The following is a 12,956-nucleotide window of genomic DNA, read 5'->3' as shown; positions in this document are numbered from 1 at the left end:
GGGGTATCTTACTGCAGAGAAAGCTGATGATCTGTCAAAGCCCTAGTTTTGCTAAGCAGTTGACATGATTCCAAAGCATTCACTCCAACACTGTATTCTGGGGAGCTTCAGGCTCTGAAAAATGCTGGACAGAGACTCTAGCGCAACTTGTACATGTCTTGCTCAGAAGCCAACCAAACACTGGTTAGCATGCATAATCATACCTACCATGAGGCAGTGCGGGCTGCAAAGAATGATCATTTCACAGCTTGCATTGCATCCTCTAGTAGTCAGCCAGGAGAGTTATTTTAGATGGGCTGGAGGTTACTGCCTCCCACCGTAGGGAAGCAGCCTACGGAGCTGTGTCCAAGTGGCTATATACTTTGAGGATAAAGCTGCTTGATTTTGGGTGACCTTGACTCTGCAGTTGTAGTTCCAAACGAAGCATGTAGTGTCATAGTTTGTGATGTGTTGTGGGATCGGTTTCAGCTTATGCAATCAGCCTCCCCGTTACCTACCACCATGCAGGTAACATCAAAGATGACATGGGGTCTTAAGTAATAGCAGCAGCAGCAGCAACCACTATGACAAGCTATTCAGTAATTACATTAAAAGTAAAAACAGCAACAACAATCACCTCAAGGATTAGGAGTTTTGCAATCAATATGTTAAAAAGAACAAATGCACGGGCTTGATGTTTAAAGAAAGGAACAAAATGTTTAAGGAAGGTGGGACAGGAGAGGGTGAGAGAGAGAAAGAAAGAGACAGAAGTCTTGAGAGAAAAGAGATATTTAAAAATTTGGGAGAAAGGCAGTATTTTCAGGTGCTGTAGCACAACCAACATACCTTGTGAATTCCCTTAACTCGCAGCCCCACAGATCAAAAATTTGCCCACTCCAATTTAGCTTCAGTTGATCAATTTAACTATTACAGCTTGCAGACCTAGATACTATTCTTGAACAACTTTGTTATCAGAGGAAAGTTTAAAACTAAAAATAATCAGATCTTCCTATGATCCCTGCAAGGCATCACTCATGAGCGTGCGATCTGTATAAAATACTTCTCATTTTGGATTAGTTTGAGGGCACACCAGATGGAACACAGGGTACTGTGGGATCTGCCATTTATCACAGTGACAGTGCGTAGGAAGCAACGATCCTCTCACCACAGGGGGAAAGGCAGGACTGCAAATGTAGAGAGCAGGAATCAAAAGATGGACTTTGTGGAGTTTGGCAACATTTTGCTGCTCATTAACTTAATCATATTAATTTATTAGCCACAAACATCAAAGTAATTCGCAGCAGAATTTTTGTCACCGAGAACAAGTCTCCGCAGAGACAGTGGGTGAAACAGTCGTTTTAAAGGAGTACAGTTTGCTTCACATTTTGTATCATATAGATGGCTAAAATAGTATGTCTCGCATGCCCCATGAAGCTGCTGCTTTTAATCGTCTCCACTTTGGGGCACGTAGCATATGTTTGGGGATACTGACCAAATCCTGCCTCCCTTATGTATAACACTTAGATGTTTAAAAGTGAGCATGCATATGATGGCCATGTTTCATGCATTTGTTGCAATAAACATCAGCATTAACGCTAGTGTTTCCCATAGGTGTGTGTGTGTGTGTGTGTGTGTGTGTGTGTGTGTGTGTTCCTGCACCTTTAATTAGCAGCCAGCCATGGGGTAATTTAAAGCAGTCATTACATGGCAGTTGTGAAATATCTTTGTCAACCAGTCCCGATTTCTGCCCTTTTAATAAACGCATATTGGAAGTGATTTTGCATTTCTTTCACATCTGCCAATGTTCCCAGCTTATAAGGAGAATGGTCAAACTGAGTCAGTCCAATTCTTCCAATAGTTCAGCATTCTGTCCACAGGCGCTAGCCAGATCACTCAGTTGGGTTGGGATCTCTAAGCAGGGCAAAATGGTGGTATTTCTCTTTCAAGCTTTACTTAAGTCCAAACATACCAATCATCACAAGATCCTGGACTATATGACTTCAGACTACATCCAGGGGGCGGGGTTGTTGTATGTTGGAATGGTACACAAACCTACCACAACTCCTTGCAGACAAAAACCTGAGATCTTCAACCATCAATCTAAACTACTCAGGGAGAGTTTGACCACACGGTAACTTCCAGTAAAAATTGAGATGGATATGCATTTGTACAAAACTCAAAGTCTGAAGAAGACTTTTGGGGTGCCCAAAAGCAGGCTCACAACATTTCACGACATTTTATCTGAGTCACAATAATGGCACTGGTATACATTGCGGTATTAGGTCCTTCGAACAACACCGTACATTACAACTGTGGGAAATCCTTGAGCTGCACTGATGTTTCTCTCACAGAGCTCCAGTTTCCAGAGTGGTTAAAAAAGAACCAATCCCTCTGGGAATTGTAGCTCTCTGAGGGGAGCACCCGTAGCAAACAACAGTTCTTAGGATTCTTTGTGGGGAAGTCAACTGCTTGAAGTGGTATGATGCTGTTTTAAACACAAAGTACATAATGGGGGCTGAGATATCTCCTAATATTCAAATGAAACAAGTCTTTGCCCTCTTGTACATGATACCCAGTAGTGGGGAACCCCCAGACCAAGGACCTAATTAATTAGCGGCCAGCTAATGGAAGGGCCATGCTAATCTTCTCTGTATCGTTCCAATTTTAGTATATGTGCTGCCAAAGCGAGCGGGTGGCGCTGTGGGTTAAACCACAGAGCCTAGGACTTGCTGATCAGGTGGTCAGCGGTTCGAATCCCCACGACGGGGTGAGCTCCCGTTGCTCGGTCCCTGCTCCTGTTCACCTAGCAGTTCGAAAGCACATCAAAGTGCAAGTAAATAAATAGGTACCGCTCCAGCGGGAAGGTAAACGGCGTTTCCATGTGCTGCTAATGGTCAGGGGTCCCTTTACCTTTAATGGAAGGGCATTTTGGCTAAGCCCTGCTGGCCTGTCCCCTACCTGATGTCAGCTGATCTCTAGATCTTACAGTGCCCTGTTCATTGTGCCCTACAAGCACCAATAACCAGCTGACTGTCAGGCCTTGTGAAGCACTGCATGCACAGCACACTGCAAGACCCAAACGAATGATCAGCAGTTTGTCGGTGCTTTCCAAGCAATGTGCTTGCCTTCATAGTTTGATTTCAAACCAGGACAGCAAAAACGGGTCACCTGTCATTGTTGAAAATGGGTCAAGCTTAGCCCATGGCTGGTTCCTGTTACCCACCTCTGTGATAGCTCTCCTAGCACTGCCTACCCAGATGTTCAGAGGCATTATGTACACATGTGTATGATCTCTATATCTTGCATGGTCTGCCACAGGAAACATTACTGGTGCTACCCACAGCTATCACCATGCATGAAGGTCCTCTTTGATCATGGTTGCAGCACCGGATTAACCCTGTGGCAGTCAAAATCTTTCTCCCCTCCCCCCCCCCTCGCAAATTATCTCCTAGTACTCACAAATATTCTATTAGAATCCGGAGTTGGCAGGAACTTGCAACACACCAACTCACAGAAAGCTTACCGTAGTTTCTGGAGGTTTCTCGTGTACACGCTCAAGTGGGATAGCCTTTGAACTAAGAAAGCTTGAAAGTAATTTTCTTTCAAGAGCAAACCAATATTATTTAAAAGGCCAGTGCCTACTCTGCCTATGGACAGTTGGTTTCCATGTGTTTCGACAGAGCAAGAGAAAGAATAATTTCGCCCACCCCACTACATTTAAGAGCAGGTATTCATGCAGCCTATGAGGCCGTTTGAAGATCAGCATCCTACCCCTGCCTCCGCCTGTATCATATAGCCAAGTATCTAATGGCACTTTCCCTTTAAGGAAATTACGATTAATGAAGAACTAAATCGCAAATCCATTAGGTTTTAGTCAGCACAGCAACACCACACGGGGTTTTTCATGAATGCTCAAAAAATCCAATAGCGTAACCTCTGGTAAAGCTTGAAAAGCCCTGAAGGACAAGGCAGTTAGATCAATATTAGTTTATTTCAACTGCTGTGCAGTACGGAGAGACAGAGCCGATCATCCAATGGATTTTATTACCTGTTGGGGAGATAAGTCCTGGTGATAAGAGGCCTGGTACTCCGTGGGGCAGTAGGCGCGTGTTCTCTTGTATTGCAACCCCCAGAGAGCGCTTGGGGGGTCTTCCTGGTCGTGAACTGTTGAAACAAAAGTGAAAATGAACTTTTCAGAGCTCTTTTGTCAAAAGGATTTGCATAGTAATGCACTCTGCATTGATTTTTTAAGGTCCTGAATAGCATAGAGGCCTTGGCTGTATTCAAAACCAGCTCCTACAGCCTTAACTCTTTCGGTACCCGATTCTGCCAGTGGCCCTTAAACAAGTGTTGGGGGTGATCTGCTTTTCTGAACTTTGACATACCCTTCAACATTTCTCCAATGAAAACAGGGAAATTCTATTCCATAATAATAATTTTACTATTTACACCGTGCACATCTGACTGAGTTACCCCAGCCACTCTGGACAGCTTCCAACATATATAAAACATATATATATATATATATATATATATATATATATATATATATATATATATATATATATATATATATATATATATATATATATAAACTTCCCTATACAGGGCTGCCTTCAGATGGCTTGGGGGGGTCAGATAACTCTATACCCCGCAAACATTTCTCTGATGAAAATGGGGACATCCTACCATACCTTCCAACATTTTCCCAGAGAAAGTACAGACATCCTAAGGGAAAGCAGGACATTCCAGGGTCAAATCAGAAACTGATTCTGTAAATCTGGGACTGTCCCTGGAAAACGGGGACACTTGGATGGTCTGCATGGGGGATAGGGGTTAGGAATGTGGCATTCCATTTCAGAGAGCAAATATTCAAACTTACTAGATAACCCAGTGTTCTAATCTCATCTATCTACAAGATTTTGATTTCACTCTTTTTTCAAAAGGTTTAGGGCAGTATGCGGCTCCTCTGATTCACCCTCATAAGAACCCTGTGAGGAAGGATGGGCTGAGATGCAGCAACTGTCTTGCTAAGCTGAATGAGGATTTGACAGGTGAGAGCAGGATTCGGACCCCCATTTAGCCACAAAATTTACAGTGTGTGACCTTGAGACAGTTGCTACCTCTCAGCCCAACCTTCCCCAGGCAATGACGATCAAAGCAAACAAATCTCGTCACCACATTGCACCAGCTCTCATAATTAAACATGATAACCATGGTTCTTCAATACCTTTGGTGAGAAAAGGGATTTTCTTAGTCATGCACCCTTGTTTCAGAGTGTGACTGGATGGCATTCTAGATTCTGATCCATGTCATTATTAATTTAATTGCAACCCAGCCGTTATTGATTTAATTGCTAGCTTTATCCCAAAATATCCCAGGGGTGGTTTACAACACATTCAAACAAAAAACAATGAACACAATCCATTAATAAACTAAAACAAAAAACAAAGCAAAAATATTTCAATTATCAAAACATTCAGTACAACAGAACAGCAATCAGTAAAATATTAATTGTTGTCACAGAGGCAAGAAGGAACAGATGTGACTTCAGATGACACAGGAATGGGAATAGTCACTTCTTCAGGGAAAGGGAGTTCCACAAATAGGGTGCTATGACAGATAAGGTCCTGTCATTGCAGAACAGACTGGCAGGGCCACAAGCGGGGTATCCCCCAGAAAACTCAAGGCTTGAGCTGACACATTGTGTTAGCTCTGCCTTTCACTGGCTCTGACTCCAACTACTGTTAGTCTTCCTGCATCCTACCAAACCCAATGGGTGGGCATAAGCCACCACTGACCATAACAAGGGAAGATAAGGACCCTGGAGGTTCTCATCAAGAGTTAGCTCCTGTCCTCTGGTCATAGCCTTAAATTATGGAAATTATTTCTAAGTTTGCATTTATTCATAAATATTTACACATGTAAATTTTGTGCAAATCTTTGCTCTCTTCCCCTTCTTTTGTGGTGATGCATTTCATTTTTGCTTTAGGCAATGTGCAAATGGCCACCCTAATTCTTTGCTGTCTGACTCACTGGGCCCATCGCGGTGGAAGGAAACCAGCTTCCCTTCCATACAGTCCTTGGTACAAAAATATGCTGGTAAGAAACTCCTTCATATAACATTGTTTAAACCCAGTGCACCTCAAAACTCCCACCTGTAAAATGGAGCCAACTGACTTCAGAACGTATTTCTGGGATCTATACTAGGTTAATTGTGCTAATATGATGTCATGTCCAAGCTCAGTATCCTAGCTGAATGAAACCTGTGCTGCTTTCATGGGGCTCCTGAAACATTTTTAAGCATATTGTACTACAGTATAGCATAGCACATTCCAAGAGTGACCACAGCAATTTATCTTTTAGGCTTCCCTTCTTCATCAACTGATTGGTGCTTCTGAATGCTGTGCAATGGGCTCAGGTAACAACTCCAATCTAGCCTATCAAAAGTCTCACATTTTTCAACCCTGTATCAAGCCATTTATAAATTGTGGCTAAGAATATTAATCTACAATGTAAAAGAAGGAAAGTGGCACCCCCCCTCTCTCTCTTACTCACAGAAAGAAAAGGTTAGGTGCTTCTTGTCCATGAATGAGACCGCATGGTTATGCTGCACCAGCCCCTATATTTTCTTTAAAATAGGGGAGAAGGACACAGCAGATCTGAATATACTCCAGGAATCCCCACCCCTAACAGATTAACCCACTTCAAGCATTCCTGTTATACAAGCAATGGGACTTCTCAACTGAAGTTCAAGGTTTAAAATTAAACAAATAGAATGTATTGTTTATAACAGAAGTAGAGAACCTCAGGACCTCCAGGCCTCTGTATCTGGCTTTTGGGACTCTCCCTGGGTCACGCCCCCTCCCCAGGTCACCATCCTTCTCACTATATCACACCCCTCACCAACCTTGCTTTGCACCCTCATCTGCTGTTGCCTAGCTGTATGCCCTTGAACTACGAAGATAATGATAATGCATGGAGGGAGGGACCTATGTGTGTTTGTAGAAAGCTCTGACTTTAGCACATGCATCAATTTGCCCACTTTTGCCTCTAGCCCTGGCCTACCTCTGGTACGCTTCCCCTAAATGGTTCCCCATGAGGGAATATGGCTCTCAGGATGAGAAAGGTTCTCCAACCCAAGCATGTAACAAGGGAAGGGGCTGTATCCAATGTAGCACTAAGCTGAAGTCACTTAGAAGTATACTTGTTGCACAAGGGGAAATGCAAGTCAATTAACAAAGGTGGTTGCACGATGGATTGTGCAAGAAGAATAGTATCTTGCACAAAAAGCTTCTCCTAGCACAGCTGTTGCACTGGATTCCTTTGTTGTGCAGCCTTTAAATTCTTCCACCCACTACTCCAACGGTCCTTGTGCTGCCAGACAGAGAACACTGGTTGTGTTCCAGAGGCACAAATAAATGGGACACAGGCACTGTAACCTGGCCAGTAATTGTGATATGCAGGGCAAGCGATACTAAAAAAGTAGACTTAGGTCATCAAGCTAGATTTCCAATTAGACCTGCCACCCAAACAAGCAGCCACTTGGAACGCAAGCTTTCCTCAGATCAACTGTGAACCAAATATGCATCTGGCAGAATTATTAAGAGCTTATGCATGTACACCCAGAAGCTTCACTGAGTTCAATGGAACTAAATCCCAGATAAGTGTGAATAGGATTGTAGCCTAATTGTTAAATCATATATATATAACCACAAATCCCACGTTGCAACTTCTCAGTGAGTGAAATATTCATGTACAAAAGCACCTGGAGCCGTTAGTACTCACTAAACAGAACACGAATTGGACATTCCCCCTCCTCTTATTTCCTAGAGAGAAATCCATTCCATCCAGATGAGTAAAGAAGCTTTTGACAAACTTTGTGTTATACAGCCAACCAGCAACAATGAATGAGAGGTTCATAGCAAGAACCATTTCTCTCAAAAATGATTTCCCTTGTTCGCAAAGAAACGAAAGTTAAATTTCACTCCATCAAGCTTGCAGTAGCAAAGCTCTTTATCAAAAGGAGACACACTCAAGTGGTTAAATGTCAGAAATCTCTGGTACTATTGCACAGAGGTGCCATTACTGTATTCATACTTCCACAAAGAGTGTGCATAATATTTGTTTTATTATACATCTGTCTAGATCTCAGATACACACACACATATCACATCCTAAAATCATTCTTGAGTTTACTACTTTAGGCCTATAAACCTTGTCCTTTTTATCTAGATTAATTTTTTAAGTCCCATCGTCAGTGCATTTTTAAAATATACTCTGGGGAGTCCTATGCAATACAAGGCAGCAAAACACAATAAAAAACTTTGCTGTATAGATCAATACATTTTATTGCACAACAGTCCTCAGGCTTTGGAGACCTGCTCTTGTGCAGCAGCAACTGAATGACACGATCCCTTGTTTTTCACATCACTGCAACATCATACTTACTAAGTGTGCAGTTTTACACACAGCCATCAATGCACACTAACTAAGCACCTTAAGTATTGGATCATGAGGAAGTGATAAGCTGGGTATCAATCACCACAATGGAACAAACGGAGTGACAGAAAGAAACTTGAGCCAGATTGCATTGGGCCACAGCTCCCATCACCAGTGACTACTGATCCTGTCTCTAGGTCTGATGGGACTTAGAGTTCAACCACTTCGGGGGGGGGGGCACAGGTTTTCCACTGGTCTTCTCCTTGCAGCAGTCTTAACTATGAGGACCCTGTAAGAGCAATAGCCCCCTTCCCACATAACTCCAGCATCTCTTGAGGAAGGCAGGTTTTACCCCATTACGGTACCCTATGCACACTGCTGTATATGACATCTATGTTCTACCATCCACTTCTGTGTGAGAGGGAGCAAACAGTTAAGCACTATGAGTGGAGGAGAAAAGGTGGCAGTAACAGGTCCAACCCCTCTGGATTTACAGGAGCTCACTTCAACCATCAGTGCAAGCCATGGCTAAGGAAGAGATTGATCTGAAACATGACTTACAATTGCCAAGTGAAACAAAATGGGAAACTATGCTTTGAAGGAGTGCAAACCATGGTTTTGTGCAGGGGTGAATTGACAAACCATAGTAGCTCCACCTCTGCAGAAACCACATGAACCCCAGAGAAGACTGAAGTGAGTAAGCAGATCTATATTATGGCTTGCTGAGCAGCACAAATAAAAAAGAAATAGAAACTTCACAAGCACGTCAAAACTGTGTCTTGCCAGTACATTTGGAAGCCAATAGTACGGTTTTAGGTTCTAAAAATATGGCTGCACAAACCATGGTTTAGTGTGAAATTGAGCCATGTAGGCATATACCTTACAGGAGGGGAAAGTGAACTTCACGGAAAGTCCAATGTGGCCAAAATGATACGAGAATAGACTGTCATGTGATAGTCTAAAACTGCTGTTTTTGCAAACTTAAAGACAAACTTTTAGAAGCAGTTTGTATGCAAATGGTTGAAAACATAGCCTTCCTGATGGAGGCCAAGGCCCTACTTTTAAAGTTACTAGAATCAGATGTAAATTTACATATTAATCAAGACAAATAAACATGTGGGGATTTAACTAGGAAACAATCTGATGGCAATTTAATCAGCACAGGTTGAAAGGTCCATCACTACCACATCCTGTTGCAGTGAAAATATTGATTGTGTTACTGATTTTAGTAATGCCTTGTTTTGCAGGGTACAAATAGCCATGTAATTATTCTTTAATTGAATGGTGATTGCTTGCTAGTGATTATTAAGGTTGCTTGTGTGTGTGTTTTGCTTAATTACTAGATTATTTATGCTCAGCAATATAAAATAATATTTCATCTTTCTTTCTAGGAAGGGAGGAGTAGGCTGAAAGACAATGGGTCAGATCATAAACCGACTTCAACTGTGACAACAGAGTAAGCACATGTGTCCCCCTCCACATGGGGTCAAGTTCAGAAGTAACGATTTGTTGAGTATGTGTCCATACTCTCTCTCCTCCCCTTGTGAGCCATCTTTTTAATCTTTTAATTCATAGTTTCCTGTGACATCCAAACCAAAATTTAGCATCCCCTACAAACCAGGCCAGGATCAAACTATAATTTGGTATCCTGGTTCATAGAGATTGCAGCTGATTTGGACATCATGAGAAACTGTGGATTAGCAAATCAGGACGTATTAAATGAAGGTGTACAAGAGATACAACAGGGAGTGGGAGCACACAACTCATTCCTGGTGCAACAGAAATTAAGTGGGTTAACTGTATTTTAACAACCAAACTAGCTCCTTTAGGGCGGTAGAGCCAGTCACAGTACAGGTCACGTTAGCCCACAATGTTTCAGTTGCTTCAGCTCCCTGCTGGAACAACATCTTTCTACCTCAGCAGGACACAGCTTCAGTCATTTGCTGAGGCAACATCATATACCTACCTTAGTAGGAGCGAGCTTCAGCAATGAAGTTGTCATTATTAGATACTGCAAAGGATTGCATCCCAATGGCAACATACTGCCAATGGACCACAAAGGGAAAGGGGTAGCAGAGTGATAGTATATGCAAAACACATCAAGGCTCACGTCCTGCCAGGCCAACCACTTGCATTGTGCATGATGCATACTACTAAATTGCACCAATGCAACTGCTTGAGTAGCAACAACTCCCTATGAGCATGAAATGTTAATGCTGAAATGATCACTGTTTAAAGCACTAGGTGGATCTGCAGATCTTTCAACAGTTCAGCTTTAAAGAATTAACATTAGATGTAGCATTTTGTAGGATTAATGGAGGGATACTGTCCCGCAGAAGCTTGATTTCCTCTGGGGGTCTAGCCCTTCATTTAGGCATAATTTAACCTGATGCTCTGCCTTTCATTTTCTGGCCTTCATTAGAGAAACTGAAATAGTATCCTATCCCCCTGAGTGCTGAGAAGAAACCAACTGGAAATATATCTCAGCAGTACTTCATGTTTCTGAAACTGAAGTGGATTATCACCCAGCAACATTAACTCAGCAGCCTCCCTATAAACTTTGTGGGCTTGGCAGTTATCTAGATGAGAAGGGAAAGCATTGAATCTCTGGATGTCAATGAGATATGACACATTCCAAAGTATGTTTGCTACAAAAGGTGATAAATGAGGGAGCCAATATATTTTCTGTTAAGTTAAAAAAAAAATACTGGTAGCTACCTCATTTTTGACACCTGCTACTTATGAATTAATGCCAGACAATTTGGCTATCTCTACTGATTTGGGCAGGTTTCCACCCTATCCTCTATCCTAGGGACTCTGATTAGTAAATTACTTGTTGATCGCAGGAACCTATGAGGGGAAGGGTCACAGCCCAGTGCTGAGCTTCTGTTTTACATGCAGAAGGTCCCATTCTTCAATCCCCAGCAGCTCCAGGTAGGGCTGGGAGAGACCCTTGCCTGAAACCCAGGAAAGCTGATACCAGTCAGTGTAGACAATAGTGAGATAGAGTAACCAGTGGTCTGATTCAACATAAGGCAGTATCCTACGAATGTTTGGTTTGGCAAATTGTCGCACATCTGACACCTTCAAATCCACAACACACTTAAGCAAAAATCCTCTAAGACAGCTTCAGGTGGTGTTTCCATTAGCTTATATACAATTCATTCATCTCAACCAGGGTATTGATGGAGCTGTAGGATCCTTCTCTTTCTCTCAGGCATTTGCAGGGTATCAAGGTAATTTCTTAAGAGGCAGGCATGTGCTGCTTTACAACAGGCATAGGCAAACTCGGCCCTCCAGATGTTTTGGGACTACAACTCCCATGATCCCTAGCTAACAGAACCAGTGGTCAGGGATGATGGAAACTGTAGTTCCAAAACATCTGGAGGTCCGAGTTTGCCTATGCCGGCTTTACAACAATTGCTTATACAGCACTTCCCCACTTCACAAATATTCAAAATGTTTCTCATAATTAGCAGAGAGATTGTCCGTAAACTCTATAAGAAAATCCACAATGATCATCTCCATATTACAGCTGGGGAGGGAAATAAATCTCAGGGAGAAGCCCTGTTCATGAATTACTCACACTACACATTTAAATCATATTTGAGCGACATGGCCATACGACTCCCCTAGGAACTGTAATTTGTTAAGGATGCTAGGAACTGTAGCTCTGTGAGGGTGAAACCACAGTTCCCATGATTCCTTGAGGGAAGCCATGATTGCTAAACTGGTGTAAATATGATTTAAATGAATATTGTGGATGTGACCTATCAACTTACAGTAGCAAAGTCCATAAATTAATTAAGTGCAGTGTATTCAAATACTTTTCCATTGACTCGATTTCTTTGACCCAAGCAGGAAAGTATTTACTCCCATAAATTACTTTTCATTGATTCTCAAATTTGAAAATCCAGAAATTCCTGTTCACATGAATGATGACAGCTCAATCTGAGAGCCGGGGCTCAAAGAACAGAGAGACCTACAGTTCAAATTTAGTGACCATTGGAGGCCAGTTTCAATAGGTTTGGTTCATAAGTATACCCAAATGGAATGCAAGGAAGAGGATGTGACGCGATGAGCATTTGAAATATTCTTTGGAGCTTTATCCCTGCAAAAGGAGTACACACGTACACGCACACACACATTACTCCTCATTCTACAAGTTCTTTATCTGCATTTTGACCTCAGAACATTATTCTCTTCACTTGGGCCTTACTGCGCACATTTCCACCCTACCAAATGCAGTTAAACTCTACGTGACCTTCTGAGTGTTTAGGAAGATAAAGAAACTATGACCTCTCTGCAACCCGATTCTGTCTCCTCTCAGCATTGGCAAACTGATCACTTGTCTAACTATTGAACCACATTGTATTACTAACCAGATCAAAGGCAACAGCAGGCCAATTCAGCAGCAGGGTGGGGGTGGGGAGTCAACCATGCAAAATGGGTAATTAACATTAATCATACATGAAGTTGTTTAAACAGATAACTAGAACCTGGTCACCATAGCAACCCTCATAAAATAGGGCTTC

At 42.3% G+C, this 12,956-nt stretch overlaps 1 protein-coding gene across 10 annotated transcripts in view; it reads right to left on the bottom strand.

The window, feature by feature from the left end:
* DACH2 (dachshund family transcription factor 2) overlaps positions 1-12,956 on the bottom strand; it is a 340,390-nt gene that overhangs the window by 165,430 nt on the left and 162,004 nt on the right. For all 10 annotated transcript variants that reach the window (XM_081180171.1, XM_081180162.1, XM_081180164.1 and 7 more), the window contains exon 2: positions 4,028-4,143. In XM_081180171.1, coding sequence (XP_081036297.1) covers positions 4,028-4,143 — 116 coding nt within the window. The remainder of the gene's footprint in view (positions 1-4,027; positions 4,144-12,956) is intronic.

The sequence above is a fragment of the Podarcis bocagei genome (assembly GCF_964188305.1).
Source record: "Podarcis bocagei genome assembly, chromosome: Z".
Classification (NCBI taxonomy): Eukaryota; Metazoa; Chordata; class Lepidosauria; order Squamata; family Lacertidae; genus Podarcis; species Podarcis bocagei.
Note: the sequence above shows the minus strand (reverse complement) of the source record. Positions and strands in the feature narration are given on the sequence as shown.